The sequence below is a fragment of the Lactuca virosa genome, chromosome 2 (genome assembly GCF_052849685.1).
Source record: "Lactuca virosa cultivar CGN04683 chromosome 2, Lactuca_virosa_CGN04683_v6, whole genome shotgun sequence".
Lineage (NCBI taxonomy): Eukaryota > Viridiplantae > Streptophyta > Magnoliopsida > Asterales > Asteraceae > Lactuca > Lactuca virosa.
The window spans coordinates 14,347,241-14,373,173 of record NC_136427.1 but is presented as its reverse complement, the minus strand read 5'-3'; the positions used below and the strand labels follow the sequence as shown (position 1 = coordinate 14,373,173).

The window sequence follows — 25,933 nt, the reverse complement described above, 5'->3', positions numbered from 1 at the left end:
TCTAAGACACCAAGGCTGGCCCATTATGTGATTATGATATATGTGTTAGTCATTCTGTGATTTGATATACTAGTCGATTATATGATTTATGCTATGTTATGATATTTGTTATGTGATATTTGCATGAAAGACCATGGGGGGGAGCCCATGACACTTGGATGTAAGACCATGTGGGGGAGCCCATGGCTGTCCGACAGGGAAAGACCATGGGGGGAGCCCATGACACTTGGATGTAAGACCATGTGGGGGAGCCCATGGCTGTCCGGCAGGGAAAAACCATGGGGGGAGCCCATGACACTTATGTGTAAGACCATGTGGGGGAGCCCATGACATCCTTATGCAGGGATACGTGGTAGAGATAGCTTTTGTAGCTAATATTTTATGTAGTAGAGATAACTTTTGTATCTAACATGATATGTGGTAGAGATAGCTTTTGTAGCTAATGTGTTATGTGGTAGAGATAGCTTTTGTAGCTAATGTGTTATGTGGTAAAGATTGCTTTTATAGCTAATATGATATGTGGTATGTGGTAGAGATAACTTTTAAAGCTAATATGTTATGTGATATATGGATTGTTTGTGGGGTATGCTCTGGGGGGCTCACTAAGCTTTGTGCTTACGGTTTACAGTTTTGGTTTCAAGTTTCATCGATTTGGAAATGAAGGGCTCGGATTGATCGCAGTGCACACACCTATGATTTTCGCAATGATTGATTTTGGGATGAACTCTGATAACTGTTTTACTTAATGATGACTTGAGGGGTTTGAAATAAATGGTATCAATGTTTTAGCTATATTAAAAATGAAATTTTTACCCTTAATTTTTGGGTCGTTACAGTTCACCGATGAACTTTTGAGTTTGGTTTTATTTGGTCATTGAAGGGTTTTTTTTATAGACCCATAAAGGGGAACACCGGTTAGACACTGTCCATCTGACTTATTTATTTTTCATAAAAAGATAACAATCAATAATTATTATTACGTGGTTTTTTATTTTATTAAAAGATTATGGGAAGCTATGTGTTCTGTTTTTCACCTACCTAGTACGTCTTGTGTTTTTACCCTCTGAATTGGGTCGCATCCCCAAAGGAAGAACTCGTACGTGTTCTCCACTAACTACAAAGGAAAGAAAAATCGCAACCCACCACCTCCTTCACCCTTTGAATTGATGGCTGTCAAAAGAATAAGAATGGAGGGATTCTTCCATTCTCACACATGTAATGAAATGATAATGAACAAGGGCTTCTCTTCTTGAATCGATGGATAGGTTTGGTCTCGGTTTCTACATCTCTAAAGTCGACTATCAAATAATACAAAGTCGTAATTTGAGATTAGTGGTGGTGGAGTGCGTTCATTGATAATGAACACAAAAAAACTTCGAGTTCATATTTTTGCTTCGATTTAAGACTATGAACACAAAAAAGCTTCGATTTCATATTTTTGCTTCGATTTAAGACTATGAACACAAATTAGGTGAAGTCGAATGGTAGATCTTAGGTTGTAGAAACCACTGTCAGTGTATACGTTGAACGAGAGAAATTAGATAATCAATCACAATAATATGAATAGATCTGTCGGTTTCCCTTACTGTGTGGGGAGTATTCGTCAAGTAGCCATGATGTGGCAAACTAACATAGGAACAATTCTTACAAACAAAAACGTAGTTACGGTGGTTAGCTTCAATTGTAACGTAGTGAAGGAAGTCATCAAACATGCTCGTAATCACAATTGAAATGTTTATGTGCAATTTAATGGTGTCAGATATGCAAAAACAATTTACTAGCATCAAATGTGCATACCAAAGTGTTACCCATTGCAAAGGAAAAGAAACAGTAACATGAACTTAAACATTTGGCATGTTTTTCAAGTGAATAATCTGTTGATTGACTCTAAAGATTTGTAGTTAATGAATTTGAAACAAATAATAGGTATATGTTAAAGTTTGAGGAAATTAGAAAGCATTTAGATATACTGGAGCATCAGAAATGAACTCAATGGATCCATTGGGATTCTATGTAACAGCCTGTGGCTAATTTTACACGTGAACATTATGTGGCCTAAGTTGGGCTACATAACCATTCCATTAGATCTCTTAACCGGTACAACCGGATAAAATGGGGGATGTTCCCTTATTTAACAAGTAGATTTTGAGTTTAAGGAGCTATAATGCTAAAAAAAAACTTAAGTGACTATTTAAAATCAAAGTGGAAAGTTTATAGGTGAATAATGACATTAACCTTTTTGGTTGCGGTGGCCAACAATTAGGTTAGAGAAGAGAGGGGGAGAAAAAGATGTAGGGTTTAGGGTGGCAAGGGTGGCAGACCAAATCTGTTATGGAAAAGGTGTTTGCGGACCATATTTGTAGCGGGATATGGTGGGGGTGAAACAAATGTTTTCTCCGATGACGTTTTCGGTTTTTCCAGATTCTGTCCCTAACTTTTTCTTACGACTGTATGGTGGTTGTGGCTATTGGAGAGGAAAACAAAAATGAGCGGTGGTTGGTGATGTTGTTTTCAAAACCTTCAAGCCGATAGTAATGGGTGGTTAGTAGTGTTTAGTTTCACCGTTGATGATAATGGAAGAGACGAGAGAGTAGTCTCTATCTATGGCCTAATGCAAACTGTGATGAAAGGAATTAAAATAAGAGATAGTGCAGGGGAGATTGAGTTTAAGTTTAATTTTTTTTGTTGAATTTTTTAGTTCAAATATAAAAAAATCTAAACAATAATATAGACATTTTACCCGATTAAATAACCAACCGCACAAAAATTAAAATCGTAAAGACCAATCACCTAATCGTCTTTCATAGTTATTCTTAAACATGTTCTATCGGGACTAATGACATAATTTTGTGTATAATCAAAATTTAAATATAAAAACACAAAAAAGGTAAAAATATTTTAGCCAATAAAAAACAGGGGGTTTACTCCACACCTAATCCGTACCTCCATTCCCAAAACTCCTCTCATTTCCATACCTGGGGTTTATAGTATCGTCAATGGAGTTGTAGACAAATCCTAATTTCTAGGGTTTTTATCAAGGAGAGCTTTTCAAATTCATACCAAAATCGTTGCTCAAGGACACTGCAAATGTCGTTCTTGACATTGAAAACTCCATTTATATCTTCACATTCTTCTTCATCATCTTCTGTTCTCGCATCATGTCAAAGTAATCAGCTCCTGCGATTGTGTTCTTCTTCGTCACTTTACGTTGCTAGAAAGCGGACGTTTAGTCGAGGGAAGTTAAGATGGAGAGCTGAATCTCAACAACAGGATTCTTCGCAAAACAGCAACAGTAGTGATTCAAAACAACCCAACGGTTCCGTGGTAAAAACAATAGAATTCTCCTTTAGTTTCGGAAATAGTTTTCGTGTTAGCTGGTAGCAAGTAGCAATCAGTTACTGCATAGTACTTTTACTCGAATTGTATATAATTATGATTTTCGAGGTCAAACTAATTGCTTATGAAGTCGAAATCTGGTATGCATTTCTTACATATACTATTGTGCAGAGCAGCAGAACAAATTTTCTGTAATTTCTTACAGATATGAGATCAGATTGCTGTGTAAGATTCAAAAAGTCCATATAAGTTTGGAAAAAAAATATTGTTGTAAAAGAGAGAAAGTTCTCGATTGGGAAGAAATCAATTCTAATTTAAGAGTCACATGTACTCATTGAATAATTGTTACTTTGTGGAAATTATAATTCGTGAGCAAAACAAATGGGAAGAAAAGCACGTGAAGATACTTTCTAAGCTAGTGAAAACTGAAATGTTATAAATGCTTGAAAAATCTGGTGCCCTTTATGATTTCTCCTTATGCTTTTCAGTAAGTAATATGTGGGTGGGGTGGAAGATGTTATGAGATGTTTGCTTTAATGGTAAGACATGGGCTTTTGGGGCATATCATCTTACTTTATTTCTTGTAATATTGCAAAGTTACCATTATGAAAAATAAAGGCTGATGCCACAAACTTTTATGATGTCTGAGCTATGATGACCTGTTTGACTTACTTACCCTAAATCCCAAATAGTTAAGTCATTTACTTAGATCCATTGTTGACTTAGGTATCATTTTTTTTGACTTAACAGACTTACAGGAGATAGAACTTAATCCAATAAGCTATATATGAGTTTCTTCTGCTTTGTTTATAGTTCATTGTTTTTGTGGTGCTTCTGTCTCTTCCATTTTGATTTCCATTTCTGATTTCTGAACAGAACATCATGATTCATGGCCTAGCAGAACCTTGATTATATTTCATTTTAACTTCTAAGAGAATTTTACTTTTAAATAAAGGTTCTTCATGCTGATATTGATCATGAACTTGTATTTTCTTGACTGTTTATTGAATCCACAGACAAGCAGGAGGGATATTCTATTGGAGTATGTGAAAAATGTTCAGCCAGAGTTTATGGAGTTGTTTGTTAAAAGAGCTCCACAGCAGGTAATCTGTTTTCCCTGTATTGTATTGCCTGTGTTTTATAAAGGGATAAATGCAAGAGATATCAACATACTTTCATTTATATGTGTATTATAGCAGATTAGCATCCTAATTTATCTATTACAGCATTATACGTTCAGTTTTTGTAAATTGCTTTGATTGGATGAGATTGCTATAATTTAGTTGATTTTCATGATAAGAAAAAATGAAAGCAAGATGCTATAATAAGAAAATTAATGCAAATACATTGTAATTTTCTTGCATTTAACCCTTTTGTATAGTATATACAAGGCATCCTTGTTAATCTTATTTGTGTTAGGTTGTAGATGCCATGCGCCAAACTGTAACAAACATGATCGGGACACTACCCCCTCAGTTTTTTGCTGTAACTGTTACAACTGTAAGTATAAAAAGTTCATACATTTAGGTAATGGCGAAATCTTTTTCTTCTTATTTGTTAAAATCATGAAGTCTTTTATACCCTGTTCCCTTTTTTCCCACTAAATTCTATCTCAAAAGCTAGGGTTATGATTCTTGTAATTCATTCTTTTTCTAGCCCAATCTTTCAATTTTTTTCTATCAATTGAATTTCAGTATCAGGGTACAAGTACAACATCTTTTTGCATCAAGTTAAATAAGAAACACCTTTTACATCAAGTAAATAAGAAACATCTTTTTGCATCAAGTAAATAAGAAACATCCTTTTTTTTTTTGCATCAACTAAATAGGAAACATTTTTTTTTTTTTTTTTTTTTTTTTTGCATCAAGTAAATAAGAAACATCTTTTTGCATCAAGTAAATAAGAAACATCCTTTTTTTTGCATCAACTAAATAAGAAACACCTTTTTACATCAAGTAAATAGGAAACATCTTTTTTTTTCTTTTTTTTTTCCATCAAGTAAATAAGAAACACCTTTTTGCATCAACTAAATAGGAAACTTTTTTTTTTTTTTTTTTTTTGCATCAAGTAAATAAGAAACATCTTTTTTCATCAAGTAAATAAGAAACATCTTTTTTTCATCAAGTAAATAATAAACATCTTTTTTTTTTTTTAATAAAGTAAATAATAAACACCTTTTTGCATCAAGTAAATAATAAACACCTTTTTGCATCAAGTAAAAGGGAACATCTTTTTGCAGCATTAAAAAAGAAACATCTTTTTACATTCAAGTAAAAAGAAACATCTTTTTTACATTCAGTAAAAAATAAAAAGCAAGAGCTTACACTGTGTTGTATTGTATTGTTAATAGGTTGCTGAGAATCTAGCACAGCTCATGTACAGCGTATTGATGACTGGATATATGTTCAGAAATGCACAATATCGGTTAGAATTACAACAAAGTTTGGAGCAAGTTGCACTCCCTGATACATCATCACAAGAGAGAAAGGTTCTTTATTATTATTTTTTTTAAAATATTAATTTCATGATATCAATCGTTGCCATTCTTTTCTCTCTTTACCAATTAATTGTTTTTTTATATCTTTTGGGCCAATAGAAACATGATCTCTTAGAATAGAACTAAACATAGTAATGAGTAATGACATTCTTTTTTATTGTTGCATTGCATTGATTGTACAATTTTACAGGATGCAGCAGATTTTGCACCAGGGACACAGAAGAAGGTGAGTGGGGAAGTTATCAGGTGGAATAATGTTTCGGGTCCTGAGAAAATAGATGCAATCAAATACATTGAGTTACTTGAAGCTGAAGTTGAGGAACTCAATCGTCAGGTAGAAAGAATATCTGCAAATGGATCAAATGAATTGTTGGATTATCTCAAGTCCCTTGAGCCCCAAAATCTTAAGGTTAGCAACTTAATGCCTTCAATAACAAACAATCTACTTTCATATATTTCTTTCCATTTCAACATAGTACTTTCAGTTTTATTCTTATTAAGGCATTGTACTTCCAGTTTTTATGCTTTGTATTTAGATGGCATTGCTATAATTGGTTATGTTTTTTAAAGCACAATGTTGTAATAGGAAAAAATGAAAGTAAGATGTTATAATAAACAAATAAATGAAAGTACATTGCTATTTCTTGCATTTGTCAATTGGTTAATAAAGTGCTAATCACATTTCCACCAAGCTTAATGGCTTCAGATTGATTAATCAATGACAATGAATGATTAAAGAATGTGATTCTTTATAGATTCTTGGCTTACATTCAACCCTAAATCTAATTATTCTTAAGTTTTCTCTCTCAACTTGCTATTCCTATATATAATATAATGCCTTGTTTTTTTTTTTCCATTGAGTACACAAGTCTTGATAAAGTGTTGTTTGTATAAATGATAAACAAGGAGAATTTTGTAAACAACTAGGACTTAAATAATGGGTGAAAATCCTCTCTCTCTGTATCAAGTCATTCTTTGTGCATTAAGTCAAAAGAAAACATTTAATCTGTAGGCTATAGCTTACTAGATTAAGTTGTGTCCCCAACCCATTAAGTCTGATACTATTAATTAATGTGTGTAGTATAAATATAAATGAGTAAATTATACGAATGGTCCCTATGGTTTGGGGTAATTTGCACGCTTGGTCCCTAACTTATTTTTTTAACTCGGAAGGTCCCTACTATTTGTTTTTGTTACGCGCTTGGTCCCTACTGTTTGTTTTTGTTACGCGTTTGGTTTCTGTCTTACCAAAAAAGACTATTATTTAAATATGGAAAAATGGTGGGGTAGGTAAGGTAAGATGAGGGAGGTGGGGTTGGGGGTGTGTTTATTCAAATAAATTAAAAAATCAAGGGCAAAATAGTTTTTTTAGTTAAGACAGGTACCAAACGTGTAACAAAAACAAACAATAGGGACCTTCCGAGTTAAAAAAATAAGTTAGAGACCAAACACGTAAATTATCCCAAACCATAGTGACCATTCATGTAATTTACTCTATAAATATAAATATAAGTAAATGATATAATGCAGGATTTGACAAGTAGTGCTGGGGAGGATGTTGTGGTTGCCATGAACACATTCATAAAACGTCTGTTGGCTGTTTCAGATCCTACTCAAATGAAGGTTAGCATGATATGATGTTTAATGTTTCCTATTTACCATTTGAAGCTAATATATATATATATATATATATATATATATATATATATATTCCCATGAATGTGGCCCATTTTAGAAGCTAATACAATCATATATTTGGTTCTATACTTGAAGTACATAATATGCATAGTTAAAAACCATTCTTTACCGATAAATAATAAATAATCTACATTGCCTATATTTTTAGTAAAATGTAAGTATGTTGCTATCATGGATTATAAAACATGGAAATGTTAGTATGAGTTAAAAAATAAATAAAATCCTTTATAAATTGGCAGACTAGTGTGACAGAAACGAGTGCCCCGGAACTTGCGAAGCTGCTTTATTGGTTAATGGTGGTGGGATACAGCATACGTAACATTGAAGTTCGTTTTGATATGGAACGAGTTCTTGGAAGTCCACCTAAGCGTCAAGAACTACCTCCGGCTGAAAACATCTAATAATAATAACTCCTTTGACTTATTCAACCCACCCAAGATTTTTCGCATTTTATAAAAAAACCGAAAATGGTAGGTGGGTAAGGAAGGAACTGCCTTAAGTTTTGTTGTTGGAGTATTGTAACTTTTTAGGGTATTTCTTATTTTTATATTAGGAGATAACATTTCATTCTTAAGGTTGCATGATTGTATCCCGTAGCTATATGCCTATGCCAATTCAAAGCTCCTTTATATTTTCTTTTGCATCTATTCTCTCACCTGACCATTGTTATTTTGGTGGTGTTGAGGGTCCGTTCGTTTATTAGCTCAACCAGGCAAATTAGATTCAACACATCGTACTTGCACCTTTTTTTTTTTTTTAATGAAGGGAAGGAAAATAGAAGTGATTAATTGTGTGTTCTTGAGTTGGATGGAAATGGGTGATCGCAAGTTACAAGGAAAGGGAAGGAAATCAACATTTTTACATTTATGCCCTTCTTTGGAAGGAAAGGAGACTTGTTGTAGGGTCAAACATTTTTACATTTCTACTTTATTTTTCCTTCCCTTCCCTTTCTTTCCTTAAAAAAACTCAACAACACGTTCACTAAGATTTCCCTAGTTTCCCCTTCCCTTATTGTGTTTGACATACATTGAACCATTGTGTTGCTGAGATTTGCTGATGCCATGTAATTTTTTGTCCACCGAAAAAAAGTCGAAAAAGGAGGCATAGGGATTGCTCTCAATTGCTAGTTTGTCCGAACAAAGCCTTTTCATTCTCATCATTGAAAATAAACTTAAAATGTTTGTTGTGTTATATCGTCTAGTGTAACAAACAAAGCCTTACGATTATGGTCTTGTGACTTAAAAGATGGTTGTTTACTCTATGTTCTGTCACTTATTGCATGGTTTGACATAAATTTTGGGTTAAAAGCAAGAAATAACAATGTATTTTCATTGATTTGATTATTGTAACATCTTGCTTTTATTTCTTCCTATTACAACATTGTATTTTTAAAAATCTACCTAATTATTGCATTGTTATCCAAATACAAAACAATTCTCATTGCTAAATTTTTCTACGCATAATGTTCTAGACTTCTAGTAAGAAATAAGCTGAAAGTACAATGTCTTAATAAATAAATAAAAAAAATGATAAATACAATGTCGAAATAGAAAGAAATAAAAGTATGATGTTGTAATACAAAAATAAATGTAAGTATGTTGCCATTTCTTGGCATTAAGTTGGAGAATGTGACAAATGAAATTGAGTTGTAGTGGATATTTGTGGTGAAATAAACGTTGTGTTTGAATTGTAAGTGAGTTTGTGGTGTAATAAACGTTGGAAAATAAGTTTTTTCTTAAGGATTAAGATATTATTATGTATATAAAGAATCCTTAAAACTAGGTCTCCATTTAATTCATGAAGCACAATAAAAAGCGAACTAATTAGTTGGAAAGTACGAGGAAAGCAAGGAGGGGTAAGCATATATGGAAGCAAGTCAACATTTTAAATGTCGATATATATAAAGTTATTGGAATTTAGCATAGAAGAAAGGTGAGTTTTATATTTATTTTGTGAAACCGAGATGCATGCAAATTATAATTTAATAATTTATAAATACATGTTTGTAGAATTGTATAAAATAACCAACTTTATGTTCTCTTCTTGCACAAATGAAAGCAAATTTCATATATCAATTGCCATTGCAAAATGGTTCTCCATCATAAAAAATCTTATGGTAAAAAAAGTATATATTATGAAACTGTTCATATATTATGAAATGCATGATTTTTAACGAATCTCTTTTCTTGTTTTGTGGTGACGGCATTTTTCTGTATGAAGTGATATCAATGGGGCTCGTAACAAAATACTTGTGGTTATTGAAATTAAAAGTAAAAAGATTGTCATTTTGTTAAAAAAAAAAAAAAACTCCACCAAATTTGGTATTTTTGTGATTTCTACATATTTTATCAAGGCTTAACCAAAAATTCCAATTAATGAACATCCTCAAAGATATCATTTTATATAATAATTAAGTTGAATTTGAATTTTAATACATGAACCATAAAAGTAAGAAAAGAAAATAAGGTTTGATTACTAAGTGGGCCAATCACATATTCACATCAGAAAAATAGAATTTGTCCTCCATTGTTGATTCGGAGTATTGTCTTCCATTCATCCATTGATTCTTGTATATAGTCTTTGCAATTTTTCCTATATTCTTCTCTTCGTATCATAGTTTAGAATATCTAGAAGTTAGGTAATTGATTCGTCGAGCTAGTTGAATTAAATCAAATGTAATTTTTGTAAACGTTTTTAAAATATCGAAGATTTTATGACTTATTTATGCAACCTACTTGCACATATTTTACCAAAAATATTCAATGAATTGGATTTTATTTTATTTTTTTATACATGGCTTTCTCTAATATATGCCCTAAAGGCACATATAAGAAGCATTAATTATGGAAATATTATCATAATTAAATGTAAAATATATTAATTATAAAAAGTATTTTCCAAAATTAATATATTTTACATTTTTCAATATGGAATATTCATAATTAATGAAGTTCATATTTAGTTATGATAATATTTCTTATATTTAATACTTCTTATATTATGTACTTAAAACACATACTACTAGAAAACCCTTTATGAATTTATGCCTTCATATTTAGTTTGTTTCTAAATACTTAAAGTAAGTCGTTAAGTCACACCCTTGCATAAATAAGTCATTAATAAGCGACTTTATCGGTTTCTTTCTGTGGGCTAATTTGAATAGTTATATCCCTTGTTTCAATCACATGACGTCATCTTCTAGATTCATTAAAATATTTGTATGGCCATATTCATGCTTCTTTCATCTTGTGTACGGAATTTAAAAAATTCAAGACTGAAGAGACCAATCAACTTGCACTTAATTACTTTGAATTCACGTAAATGATGGGTCAATAGAATTTCTCTCTTAATTTCCACATACTATAACATGAACTTATGACTTTAAGAAAAGAAGAATAGAATCTCTCTTTATTCCTTGATCACTTTTATCTTCATTTTTTCAAGCAGCTTACAACAATTGCAATGGCGAATTCATCTTTTGATCAATCCGTTGCTAACCATAAGCTCTCATACGATGTGTTCATAAGTTTTGGAGACGACAATATCATAAAAAACTTCGTGAATCATCTCTTCAGTGACTTCAAACGCAAAGGAATTCATGCTTTTAAAGAAGACATTCATCTTCTTAAAGGAGAAGACAGATCTCCACAAATCTACACAGCCATCGAACAATCAAGGTTTCTTTTAGTCATATTCTCCAAAAGCTTCACTTCTTCACCATCTTGTTTAAAGGAACTTGTAAAAATCCTCGAATGCAAGAACAAGAACCCCGAAAAACATCAAATCCGAATCATTTTTCACAATTTCAAGCTTAATGGAATCGAACCAGAGGTGTTTGAATGGAAAGAAGCTCTGACCATGGCTGCAAAGCTACCCGGATGGGATCTTGAAGATCTGGTCAACGGGTATGAGTCAAAGTTTATTGAAATGATCTCGAATCATATCTTCAATGAACTAAACAACGGACCATTACATGTTGGTGAGAATCTCATTGGATTACATTCCCGTGTAGACCGAATGAACTTGTTGGAATTCACCGAGTCAAATGACGTTCATATGATCGGAATATGTGGTTCCGAGGGAATCGGAAAGACTTCAATCGCGAAATCCATTTACAACCGATTGTATCTCCATTTCGAGAGTTCAAGCTTTTGTGAAGATGTGGACAAGTTTGTGAAACAAAACGGGATGATTCTGCTTCAAAGGCAAGTAATTGAGGATATTACTAAAGAAGAAATGAAAATAAGAAGTGTTGGTGAGGGAAGTAGTGTGATGAAACGGGTCATGGGTTCTAAAAGGGTCTTGTTGGTTCTTGATGGTGTGGATCATTTGGACCCGTTGGAATGTTTAGCGTGTTCTCAGTGTTGGTTTGGGGCGGGTAGTTTGATTGTGGTAACGGGTAAAGATCAACATTTGTTGGTTGCTCATGGAGTTGAAAAGATTTATGATGTTGAGGTTTTGGATTATGATGAAAGTATGGAACTTTTTTGTTTGTATGCATTTAAGCAAAAGGATCCTAAAGAGGAGTTTAAATGGCTTTGTGAACGAGTGGTTCGATATGTGAAGGGTCACCCGTTGGCTCTTAAAGTTTTGGGTTGTTTTCTTTTTGGGAAGACGGTTCGTGAATGGGAAAATGAATTAGATCGGTTTCGAATGTATCCGATTTATGACATTCAAGTGTTGATATCACGGTTTTCTTCAAACAAGAAATGAAAAGATTGCATTACTCGTGTTTGGTATTTTCTGTCTTCGCGAGGTTGAGGTTTTTTCTTTTGTGAGATAAAGGTAAATTGGTCATTTACTCTCGTACTTAAACTTTTTTCACCAATAATAACAACATACTTACTGACATGTTCAATGTGTTGTATTTGTTACATATTGATATTGCTATTATAGTAAAGAAATCCTACATGTTAGGAATGGCAAGTACGTTGCTATTATAGGTCACATACTAAGATGAAAGTATATATGTTGCTATTATGGTAAAGAAATGTGAATACATTGCTCTTTTTGTCGCTATATAAAGTAAAGTATGTTGTTATTTCTTACACTATACTCGATGGTCAAGCAAAAAAACCAAGTTTTGTTCTTGTTTCAAAACTGAAGTAGGTTTGCAAACAATTTCCTATTTATTGTATGTTGATATGCTTTCCCCTGTACAAACAAGTTGAAAATTATCAGTATTTACTCTTTTAGATCAAATCATTTAATTTTTGCAACGATCAATTTAAATATCACTACTGTGACTTGAGAGATAATTAATGTATGTTTCAAACAAAAAAATAATTCTAGTTACTAGTATGTTCATGTTGTTATACAATTTCATATGATTATTGCATATACAAAACTATATCAACTCTGAAATTCGCAATCTATCATGATTAGAGCACTTTGTATGGTGATTCAAGCAAATTCTTTTTCGAGAATACAATTTTAGAAACAACGAGGACTTGAATTACAAAATGTGTCATTCGCAGACCCCCCTTTCCAATTCACATATTAACTAAGAACGAATAAATACCAACGAGTTATGGTTGTATTAGTTATATCACTAATATGTATATTTATATGACTTATAACGTTGAGTTGTACTCTTAAACTTTAACATTATTTATTAAATGTGAAAAGCACTACTCAAACAACTAAATCAAAACAAATGTTGTTTCGATTTGATTCAAGTCCTTCGGCCAGTTTAATTTGAGATTTTGTTATCCAAGAGGCCAAGATTAATGATTTTGGCCAAAAAAATTCCCCTATAAATCAACCAAATCAAACCATAAACAAATAATAGTTACACGGTTACACCAAATGTAATTGTCAAATATGGCACCATCTCTAAATGGACTAAATCAAGTCGTAAACTAACACAAATTACAACAAATTGTTAGAAATTCGGGGTAATAAAAGGCTTGGAAATTCTGAGATTCGTGTGTATACTTTCAGATTAAAGTATTTGGGTGGTACTCCCAACCTTTAATCGGATAAGACTCAGAAGAGTCAGAGAATATGAAAGTTATGATTTTTGTGATTATAGTTGTACCAAGAAAATTATGACCAAAATGCTTAAATACTTCATTTGTCTGAAAATTGTCAAGACAGTTTTCTTTGTCCAAAAACTACTCAAACTGTCAAAAGACAGTTTATAACGGTTCTAAACTATCATTAAAACCGGATTATTAATAAGGGTCAAAATAAAATCAAAAAACGAGTTCATTTACAAGAATTCAGTTTTCTAATGCATTTTTATATAGCAACATAACTCATATAAAAAATTTCCGCTCGACCCCAGCCAGGGGCTCTGCCCCTTGGATCCCGCTCACAGGGGCGCTGCCCCCGGACCCCCGTTCGTTCAGGAGAAGCCCCTAAATGATAGTAAAACTTGATCAAACTTAAACAAGTATGTACTCCACAAAAATACAGTCTAAAAATTTCGTTTTAATTTAATAATAAAACCATAGTCATCAAACATCATATGAAAATCATAAACAGTGTATCTCAAAATATTGTAACAATTGTCAAAATATCAGAGTATAAACATCCCATGCTGAACAAATGGTGTGTGCACTGCAATCCTCCCGAGCTCCTCTTTTGAAAACTGAGTACCTGAAACCAAAACTGAAACTGTAAGCACGAAGCTTAGTGAGCTCCCCCAAACTACCACATACCATACAATAACATATAAACACATATTGGGCCTTGCCCACTACCTCAGACCGAAGTCCGGAAACTGTATCAGACTGAAGTCCGAAACTAACCAGGGTCTTGCCCTCTGCATCAGACCGAAGTCCGGAAACTGCATCAGACCGAAGTCCGGAACTAACCAGGGCCTTGCCCTCTGCATCAGACCGAAGTCCGGAAACTGCATCGGACCTAAGTCCGAAACTAACCAGGGCCTTGCCCTCTGCATCGGACCGAAGTCCGGAAACTGCATCGGACCTAAGTCCGGAACTAACCAGGGTCTTGCCCTCTGCATCGGACCGAAGTCTGGAAACTGACTGAACATAGCATATCATAATCATAACTACTAGCATAAACACATATACTGCATACTGCATCGGATCGAAGTCCGGAACACATAACACAAAGACATGCTTGAATCACAAAGACATCAAACACACTGAACTACTGCATCAGACCGAAGTCCGGAACTACTGCTAACTAAACGGGCCGGCATTGTGGCCGTAGACCCGTTCCTACTGGAAGGAAACTCACCTCACACTGCTGAAGTCCCGTAGACACAATCCCACACTGCTGAAGTCCCGCAGATTCAACCCCAGCTGCTGGATGACAGATTTCCGAACTGTCAACACCAAAATAACACCCAATTAATAATTAGGTTCTAACACATAACTATATAATACATACTTTGGATAATTACTACATTACCCCTAGCTTGGCTTACCCAAGCCCAAGGCCCAATCCATAGGCCCAAAGTCAACTAGGGATCAAAGCCCAACATATGGCCCGACTTTCCAAATTGGGCCCAAACCTCTACATGGACTTCCCTTAAGGCCCAATTGTTCAGTCCAGTCCAACATGTCTCATTCTAAGGGCCCAATATCATACAACCATCTAGGCCCAAACTATGGCCCATCTATGGCCCAATTTTCCAAATTGGGCCCAATCCTTCATATGGGCCTTACCCTAAAGCCCAACTAATTACTCTAGTCCATTTGATTATTCTTGGATGGCCCAACACAAAGCCCAAGTGAAATTAGGGTTTCACATAAAATGATGATTAGGGTTAAGTGTTTCTCACTTAACCCATTAAGGGTTTAATCCATTAAGTCCTTTACTCTACTAGATAAATGATATGGAATAATTTGGACTTAATACACAATCCAATCCCAATGGCCCAAAAGTGGGTCCACTAAGTCTAAGGCCCAATTTTCTCACAATTAGGGTTTTCTAAACCCTAATTAGGGATTTTCACCCAAACATGGCCCAATAGGCCCAAAACTAATCCTTAAGCCCATCACGGTTTTGCTAGGTCAATTAGGGTTTGCTTGTGGGGAACCACCCACTACCACCTCGGGTAGTGGTGGTCCATGGCGGCTCACGGCGGCAGCCACCACCTTACGGTGGTGGTTATTATTATTTTTATTATTCAATGCTAATTACAGTTACAAGGCTTTTATCCAAAATAACACACACACACACTCACTAACACACACTAACTAATACACACACTAACTAACACACACACACACAGCCACACCATGGTGGCCGGCGGTGATGATTGGCGGCAGCCACCACCCTATGGTGGTGGTGATGTCTTTTCCGGGAATTCTAGCCATACACACATATACTTACCAACTGCAACACACCCATCTTCACGTCTTTTGCTCGGAAAGAGAAGCCAACCACCCGCCTGGCGGTGTATGGCGGTGGCAACAACAACCCTTGCGATAACAGCCACCACCTCACGGTGGTGGCGGCGGTTCTGTTGATTCTCAGCCAAGAAACACAAGCCCATAGCACCAAAACTCACACATCCACCTTCGAATACGCACCAGCCCCGGCCACCCCTGTGGTGGCGTGAAGCAGATGAGCAGAAAACGACGGAATATTCATCGGGATCCCACAGCGTCGCAGCACCGGGCAGAAGCGGAGAATAGAGGAAGAATACAGTAGGGAGGTGGTCGTACGACATCCAAACAACAGCAACGACTAGGCTACCTCGGACCTCCACCGCTCGTAACTAGACATCGACTTCATAGCTCACCCTTTGCCGTTCACAGCGCGGAAACCTGGTCTCGGTGGTCCTTGTCGCTCACAGCGTCGCCGGCAGTGGATAGCAACTTGGTCCGCATCGGAAATGTGAGTGGAAGGGAGGTGGCGACTGAGGAGTCACAAGGTGTGAAGGTGGCGGCTGGAATAGTCTTCTAGGGTTAGGGTTCCCGAAATACATATATACCCCGTCCCATTAAACTTATTTCCATATTGACAGGATCAGCCCCTCCTTCCTTAAAACTTTTCAACTTTAATCAGTTATTTACTCTCTTGCCCCTGGTTCCATAATTCTTTTCATAATAGATCCCCATAATACCAATAAGCCCCCTAAGCCTTCAAATCTTTTCAATTTAAACCCATTTATTACCAAACGGACCCTGGCTTCTGAAATCCTTTTCAAATTAAGTCCAGAACTTGCACTTTTAACCCCCGACTTTTAAAATTCTTCACAAATTAGTTTGGGACTTACATTTATCAATTTATTTAAATAAACGGGGCGTTACAACTCTCCCCCACTTAAATTAGATTTCGTCCTCGAAATCACTTCTTACCATTCCTTACATGCCCAACCACTTCTAGTAACATGGTCACCATCCTGGGCACACCCTAGCCCTCCTAGGGTAGTCGTGACCAATCTTCGCAAAAGCCCTAATAATCGCAGGTGAACGAGTTCCTCACAACAGGATCCCATATACTTCATCTGAATTCTGCTGTATCAAGACGGTCTGAATCCCTGACAGACCACTCTTACTGAACCATTATTTCTGGATCCAGTCCACTTGTCTCTCAGCTGCCTACTCATCTCCTGATAACTCAAGGCTCCTACTAGAAAAACAGAGTCACAAATCCATTATCCCTGTGATTCACTTATACTTGGCCAATGTTCAGCTATTTCCACTGTGAGTGACTTGTCACCATCCATTTCAACCAGCTATTCTGCCCGTACTCGCAACCTGAAGCACCAATGCTAACACTACCCAAACGCTAAAACTGCCCGGATCACTGTTCTGTCTGAACACTGAACTGCCTGAATCACTGAATTGCCTGAAACACTAAACTGTCTGAACACCGAACTACCTGAAACACTGAACTATCTGAACACTGAACTACCTGAACACTAAACTGCCTGAAACTGTATGCTGCCACATGGTTGCTTCCCGACATCTACCGAGACCTACCTGGTCTCAATTTTCCGCCAATCATCTGAAATATCGGGTTCCAGCCCAACTACGGAGTCAAAGGACTCCCTGCTTAGCCGCCTCGCACGACTTCTGAACGAAATCCCTCTATGGATCCAACTGCTACTAGTTATCTTGTCACTGTGGCCCTAACGGCCTTCTGATCTAACTGATTGGTTCCATGCGTCGAATCCTGACGTCACCAAACCCAAGGCTAAAAGTGATTGCTACGTGACCATTGGTAGCCTTATGTCATAAATGACCTTAAGCAGTCCACTGCTTCTTTGCTCTCTTCTCTGTAGTGGCGCTTCTACCGTCCTATCACTGGCTTAACCAAGTCTAATCCGTCGGGGAAACTCCGAAATCCAATTTGTGGATTTACATATCGTCACTGCTATACCCGAACTGGTGGGTACTACTGTCCTTCCCGCGTCCTAACGACGCACTCACGCTATCTAATAACCTAGTGAATGCTACGGCTACACCCGTAGACTTACAACACTTTATCACTATCTGCTGCTAGTGAATGCTACGGCTATTCCCGCAAACTTACAACACTCTAACACTATCTGGCTGCTAGTGAATGCTACGACTACACCCGCAGACTTACAACACTCTAACACTATCTGGCTGCTAGTGAATGTTACGGCTACACCCGCAGACTTACAACACTCTAACACTATCTGACTGCTAGTGAATGCTACGACTACACCCGCAGACTTACAACACTCTAACACTATCTGGCTTCTAGTGAATGCTACGACTACACCCGCAGACTTACAACACTCTAACTCTATCTATACTGGATCAACATGCGCTTGACCCACACTCTGCTGAACTCATGTCCTGACTGGAATCCCCAACCGGATTCCCTAAGGCTTGCTAGCAAACATTCTGAGAATGCGATCTCATCATTGGCAAGTTTTTCCGAACTTCCATATCACACTCTCCTCGAACCATACAACCACATGGACCGTCTTCCTTTCAGACAAGGATGCAAAACTTATCATAGTCTCAAAACTGCTCCCACTTCTGAATCCTTGGGCGATTCTCCCCCACTTTGATTCAGCTAATGCCTTACAGCACACAAAACTGGAAGAATTCCCAATCCTTCTCACCACCCATGAACAATCCGCTAGAAACCCCGCTTACCATTGCTAGTGTTTCAATACTAGCCAGTCCAAAAGGTCACACAACTTCTAAAAAAAATCCGAATAAATCTCCGGTAATTACCCGCTAGACCCAGGAAGCTCCGAATCTCAATTGGAGACCTCAGAATCTCCCACTGCATCATGGCCTCTATCTTGGCCGGATCAACTAAAATATCCTTCCGATTGACAAGGTGCCCAAGAAATTGCACCCCGCGCAACCAAAACTCACAATTGGAGAACCTTGCGAAAATTCTCTCCCTCCTCAAAGTCTCTAGCACCTCCCTCAGGCGCTTCTCGTGCTGCTCCTCAGTCTTGGAATAAACCAATATGACACTGTACTTTCCCAATCCCGTTCCCAAGCTCTAGAAGTCATACCATTCAGGGTCTTGCACCCCGAGATACTCATGATCTCCCTGCTATCATTCTACAGTATGTTCTGATAACTTACCTTCTTCATTTCCTCATCTGCCGCATACGGTGGTACCATATAAGCTCTTTCCCGAGACTTGTCAGTGATCTCTGCCACAGTCTCAGTCGTCTGGTGGAGATCTAACAACTCTTGCGCCAACTGCTGCACCTCAATCGCCTGGGCACACTCTGCCCAGAATATGGTCTGGAAGTCATCCCATGACATAGCATCAACCACGTCATCGCTCAACTCACTACCAACCTCTTCCTATCAATCTCGTGCTCTATCCCTTAGGAGATAGGAAGTAAGTCAGATCTTGTCTCCTTTCGAGACAACGTCTGGTACGAAAAGCGTTGGTGACATCTGACAACCATCTGCTGCTAACAATGGGGTCCCTAACCCCACGACAATCTGAAGCCTCACAAACTCTGAATTTCCCGAAACATCAACGTACAGGTCTCTATCATGACTGTTATCTCAGTGTAGAATGCACTCGACCTCTCATCACAAATCTCTATAATGCCCTCCTTGATCACACTAAAGATCATAGGAGTCTGGTCAATGATACTGCACGAAATTCTCAGATGGAATGAACTCCCTCATCTGATCATCAATCTGCCCGGCTCCAGAGTCCGAGCATGATCCCTCGTCGACACCAGAACTACCGTCTGGTCTACCACGTAGCGTCACTATACTCGGCAACATACCATCACTAACATCACAATACTCATCCAAACTCGAGGGATCTCACACACTACATGTTCCCTGGTCTTATCTCAGCCTTCCTTGATTCGAGTACGGATCCTCTGCTTTCAGTAGTACGGGCCCATACTACCTTCCACATCTATCCGTACTTTCCTCAAGAACTGCCTTGACTCCACCAAGTCCCTTTTTCTGCTACTGCTCTCTGCTACTCTCATCCTAGGCTTACCCTAGGGAAATCTCCGACCCAAAACAGTCCTCAGCTGTTGAAGGCCTCCTTGTAATGCCAATTAGCCATCACCTGAATACCATCACATGTGACGAGGCTCAGATAATCCTTCGAGTAAAAGACTCGTCCCCACAACGGTTAGACTCAGACAAGAGCTGCGCAATAGGGCCAAATCCAGCACTCTGAGATTATTCAACCCTGATCACATGTGACGTGACGTATTCACCTAATGGCTAACTCCCATCACTTAGAGTCCTACAAAGCACAAAGCAAGCAACATTCGGACACATGAAACTACTCAAGCAAATCTATTCTCATAACGAGAAACTGTACTAGCATACAATGCTAAGCTCATACTATCAGGCATAACCTAAACAGGCTATCCTACTACTGTCTACTCAATACTAGCATGCAATTCTCATAAAGCTGAAACACATATAGCAGGCACATATGGCATCCTCCTAGATCCTTAGTTCTATTCTAGCATGCTGTTCTACTGAAACTGAAACTGATAATCATAACATAAACTTGTATGGGTAATTTGGGAGTACTTACTTGAGCTCGGCTGATTGCATGCACCACACCCTTTTCTCTTTTCAAAATTCTTTTCGCTTTTTCTAAAACTCTTTTCTTTATACTTTTTCTAAAATTGTTTTCTTTCTCCAAATTCTTATGTAACCATGGTCTTTCTCTTGAAAACTTTATACCACTTCCTTAGTTTGAGTTCAAACACACCCGAAAGTGTGCCCGAATCCCTCAAACTAAGGCTCTGATACCAACTTGTAACATCCCAAAAATCCAGTCTAAAAATTTCGTTTTAATTTAATAATAAAACCATAGTCATCAAACATCATATGAAAATCATAAACAGTGTATCTTAAAATATCGTAACAATTGTCAAAATATCAGAGTATAAACATCCCATGCTGAACAAATGGTGTGTGCACTGCAATCCTCCCGAGCTCCTCTTTTGAAAACTGAGTACCTGAAACCAAAACTGAAACTGTAAGCACGAAGCTTAGTGAGCTCCCCCAAACTACCACATACCATACAATAACATATAAACACATAGTGGGCCTTGCCCACTGCCTCAGACCGATGTCCGGAAACTGTATCGGACCGAAGTCCGGAACTAACCAGGGCCTTGCCCTCTGCATCAGACCGAAGTCCGGAAACTGCATCGGACCGAAGTCCGGAACTAACCAGGGCCTTGCCCTCTGCATCGGACCGAAGTCCGGAAACTGCATCGGACCTAAGTCCGGAACTAACCAGGGCCTTGCCCTCTGCATCGGACCGAAGTCCGGAAACTGCATCAGACCGAAGTCCGGAACTAACCAGGGCCTTGCCCTCTGCATCGGACCGAAGTCCGGAAATTGCATCGGACCTAAGTCCGGAACTAACCAGGGCCTTGCCCTCTGCATCGGACCGAAGTCCGGAAACTGACTGAACATAGCATATCATAATCATAACTACTAGCATAAACACATATACTGCATACTGCATCGGATCGAAGTCCGGAACACATAACACAAAGACATGCTTGAATCACAAAGACATCAAGCACACTGAACTACTGCATCAGACCGAAGTCCGGAACTACTGCTAACTAAACGGGCCGGCATTGTGGCCGTAGACCCGTTCCTACTAGAAGGAAACTCACCTCACACTGCTGAAGTCCCGTAGACACAATCCCACACTGCTGAAGTCCCGCAGATTCAACCCCAATTTTCTCACAATTAGGGTTTTCTAAACCCTAATTAGGGTTTTTCACCCAAACATGGCCCAATAGGCCCAAAACTAATCCTTAAGCCCATCAGGGTTTTGCTAGGTCAATTAGGGTTTGCTTGTGGGGCACCACCCACTACCACCTCGGGTAGTGGTGGTCCATGGCGGCTCACGGCAGCGGCCACCACCTTACGGTGGTGGTTACTATTATTTTTATTATGCAATGCTAATTACAGTTACAAGGGTTTTATCTAAAATAACACACACACACACACTCACTAACACACACTAACTAATACACACACTAACTAACACACACACACACAGCCACACCATGTGTAACATCCCGAAATTCAGGTACAACTATTTAGCCCTTCTTTTATTCAAAGTGTCAAGTTAAGCCCTTAAGAGGAATTGGTAGCAAATGAGTACCCTGGGCGTACTCAAGAGTACGCTGCGCGTACTCATGCGCTTATTTTGGACGCGGACTCGCCTGAGTACGCTGGGCGTACTCAGGGTTACGCTGGGCGTAATGTGTCCAGGTGCAAACCCTAATTTCTGACTTGTGCCCTATATATTGGATGCTAAGGCTCATTTCTCAGCCTCCCTAGCAGTGAGTAAAACCCTAAGAGAGAACTTCCCATCGTCCTTAGTGAGTATGTGTGATTTTGGAGCTAAAAGTGCCTTGGGATGTTAGTGAAGAAGAAGGAGAGGAGCTTGTGGAGGCTAGAGCTTGAAGTGCAAGTTTGGATCTGAGATCTACAGAGGAAGGAGCTGCTTTTAGAGGTATAAAGTTCAAAGCTTTCCTCTTCTTTTGGTTTGTTGTTGCATGGGCCATTTCTAGGGTTAAAAGTCCCAAAGGTGGAGACTTTATGAGTGTAAGGTGCTCCATGGTCCAAGATCTGTCCCCTTTCAGTGATATTTATGTTTTAGATCCATAAAGTTTCTATCTTGGTCGTTGATATGAGGACATGCTAGAGTTTTGAGCTTTCTAGGGCTAGAAGTGGTATATTTTGGGTGTTAGTGACTTGTTCAGCCATGCAAAGGCTTAAAGTTATCGACTTTATGGATTAAGAGGCTTAGAAACGGTCAGATCTAAAAGTTGGACGAGAGTCTTAACTGATTAAGACCTCAAGAGCTAAGGGACTGAAACTGAGAGTTACGCGGGGCGTAATCTCAGTACGCGCAGCGTAAGGGGTCGCGCACCCCGATTCTGAGAGACTGCCGGGTACGCCCAGCGTACACATCTGGTACGCGCAGCGTAACCCGGAGGGTTGACTTTTGGTTGACTTTTAGGGTTTGGTCTATAGTGGGGCCTTTGAGTTATGAGAGGGGTAAAATGGTCTTTTACCCTTCTGAGAGTACTAAGAGGAGGAATAGTCTAGCCTTGAGAGATGTATTGATTGAGAGTATTTATTTTACATGATTAGGCGGAGGCTAGACCTGATTTTACAGAGTTCGAGCTTTACCGAGTTACCCGAGGTGAGTCTTCTCACTATACTTTACCTAGAGTGGTAATTAGAGCTATGAGACAGAGTATGTTGTATGCTTTTGCATGATGTGATTTCTATGTGTTATATGCTATGCATGTTACAGAGTTTTCAGAGTTAGGACCGGAAGGTCCATAGAGTTAGGGCCAGAGGGCCCACAGAGTTAGGACCGGAAGGTCCACAGAGTTAGGGCCAGAGGGCCCACAGAGTTAGGGCCAGAGGGCCCACAGAGTTAGGGCTAGAGGGCCCACAGAGTTATGGGACTGGAGGGTCCCACAGAGACACCTTGACCAGAGGGTCATCAGAGTTATAGCCTCGAGTGGCTAATATGTGTTGTGTGTGGTATTTTGGGGAACTCACTAAGCATTTATGCTTACAGTGTTGTGTTATGTGTCTCAGGTACCAGCGAGGATCGCGGGAAGGCGCCGGCTTGATCAGTACACACACGGGGAGATTTTTATTATGATCTTGGGATATGATGTTATGATTGACTATGTGATACAATGGTGTTTTTATAACGATTATGAATGAAAATGTGTTTTATAAAATGTGAAAAATTGTTTTGAAAATTTGGGTGTTACAAGTTGGTATCAGAGCCTTGGTTTGAGGGATTCGGATTCATCTTCGGGCGTATCTGAACTCAAACTGAGGATTTGAGAGAAATTTTGATGACTAAAAACTTTTTAAAAGAGTAAAAAGAGTTTTGAGACAAACAGAGCAGAGCCGTGTGTACGATCAGCCAGTGCCCGAACGGTGATTTCCCAAAATACCCTTGTAATTAGTGTTATGAGATATATTATGTTATGATATATGATGAGTTATGCTATGCATGCTAGAGTAGACTAGGTATTCTTATTAGGACTAGAGTGGCCTGATATGTGATGCCTTAGTCTAGGAGTTTTGCTGCTAGGGATACTTGAGAGTGTTTAGATAGCAGCGAGGAGTTATGAGAGAGCTGCTAGTAAGTAGCATATGGTTAAAGAGAGTAGAGTACTTGGGACTTGGGATCCAAGGAGGAGGACTTAGAGTGAATACTGATGCAGTGTGGACGGTAGTATAGGGCCCGTACTACTGAAGACACCGGAGCAGCGCGCACCCTAAGTAAGAATCCATTGGGTACTCAGGAACAAGTAGGGTTGAGTTATCGAGTGCAAGTATACTCGATCGAGTCTCTGGTATCTTCATATTATGTTTCAGAGACATCATGGTTGGAACACCGCACACGCCGGAGGGCAGCGGTATTAGCGATGAAGAGATTCGCATTATGATTTTGACGAAATGACCGTGGCGATCCGGAGGATTGTGAGTAGCGGATCGAGGGGTGATGTCATGGTTCGAGTACCATGATTAGTAGCAGATCGAGAGGTGATGTCATGGTTCGAGTACCATGATTGGTGGCAAAATGAGAGGTGATGTCATGGTTCGAGTACCATGATTAGTAGCAGATCGAGAGGTGATGTCATGGTTCGAGTACCATGATTGGTGACAGATCGAGAGGTGATGTCATGGTTGGAGTACCATGATTAGTAGCAGATCGAGAGGTGATGTCATGGTTCGAGTACCATGATTAGTAGCAGATCGAGAGGTGATGTCATGGTTCGAGTACCATGATTGGTGACAGATCGAGAGGTGATGTCATGGTTGGAGTACCATGATTAGTAGCAGATCGAGAGGTGATGTCATGGTTCGAGTACCATGATTGGTGACAGGTCGAGAAGTGATGTCATGGTTCGGGTACCATGATTGGTAGCAGATCAAGAGGTGATGTCATGGTTCGAGTACCATGATTGGTGGCAGATCGAGGGGTGATTTTGTGGTTCGAGTACCATGATTTGAGGCGGGTTGAGAAGAGAGGACATGGTTCGAGTACCATGAAATGTGGCGGTGAGTGCTTCTGGTTTTGCCGGTTATTCCGCAGCGATTATCTAGACCAAGGTCGGATATGAAGGAGTATGGGCCCAGAAGGCCAGGGAGAACGACTTTTAGTGGAGCATCCCTTGATAAGGAAAACGAGTTAGCTCTAAGGGATTTGTTGGTGATATGCCAGTGGAGTCACAAGACTAAGAGATGAGTAGGGACGGTGCATTATGGAGGGGTACGGTCTGAGCTGGAGAGCCGGCCGATAGTAGATATGTCACTTTCCGTGACCCGAGTGGTGCTATTTCCGTTTCTTATGGGAGACGTAAGGGGTGTTGAGATTTCGGTTTCTGAGTTGGGGTGAGCCCTGTGGAATCGCACTGATGGTGACTTTTCAATCAGAATATCCGGCAGTAGGTCTGTCGCGAGGGAATGGTATAGCTTGAGCAGGTTGACAGTGAACACTGAAATGGTCAAGGATCAGGATACACCCTATTTGAGTATAATAGGGCATGCGTTAGCCGCAATGTTGGGCGATCAAGAGGGGTATATCAGGGAAGTGACTCATATGGTTCTTGAGAGGTATAAGGAGTGGAAATGTGGTTTCTGCTCTTATGATAAGGGGCATGTTGGAACGTTGGGCAAGGAGTCAAGGATGAGGAGTATGATGGTTCATTATTTCCAGATCCAGGGTTAATGTTAACACTGGACAGTTGGGAGGTCCGGTGAGGGTATAGTGTGAGATCCTAAATGACTAGAGGCAGTCACGATGGTAAGTACTGAAGGTTGCATACGAGATCCTGGTATTTGGAGTTGTTTGATCTCTGTCAGGAGATCATCGAGAGTTGCGTATCACCTTCCAAGAGTAGGTGCGATGATTACTGGTGGGGACAGTCGGGGTGATAGATTGTTGGTACGCCAATTGGGG

General features: G+C 38.7%; 2 protein-coding genes across 2 annotated transcripts; both read left to right on the top strand.

Moving 5' to 3' along the window:
• The first annotated feature begins 2,919 nt into the window (after positions 1 to 2,919).
• LOC145158911 (uncharacterized) lies at positions 2,920 to 8,178 on the top strand. The gene is made up of 7 exons (XM_079077767.1): positions 2,920 to 3,324; positions 4,353 to 4,439; positions 4,756 to 4,836; positions 5,687 to 5,824; positions 6,024 to 6,242; positions 7,364 to 7,456; positions 7,771 to 8,178. Exons 1-7 carry the CDS (start codon positions 3,088 to 3,090, stop codon positions 7,930 to 7,932), a joined length of 1,017 nt encoding a protein of 338 aa, XP_078933893.1. The 5' UTR covers positions 2,920 to 3,087; the 3' UTR covers positions 7,933 to 8,178.
• A 2,815-nt stretch (positions 8,179 to 10,993) lies between these two features.
• LOC145157255 (disease resistance protein RUN1-like) lies at positions 10,994 to 12,244 on the top strand. The gene has a single exon (XM_079076320.1). It carries the CDS (start codon positions 10,994 to 10,996, stop codon positions 12,242 to 12,244), a length of 1,251 nt encoding a protein of 416 aa, XP_078932446.1.
• Positions 12,245 to 25,933: the final 13,689 nt, after the last annotated feature.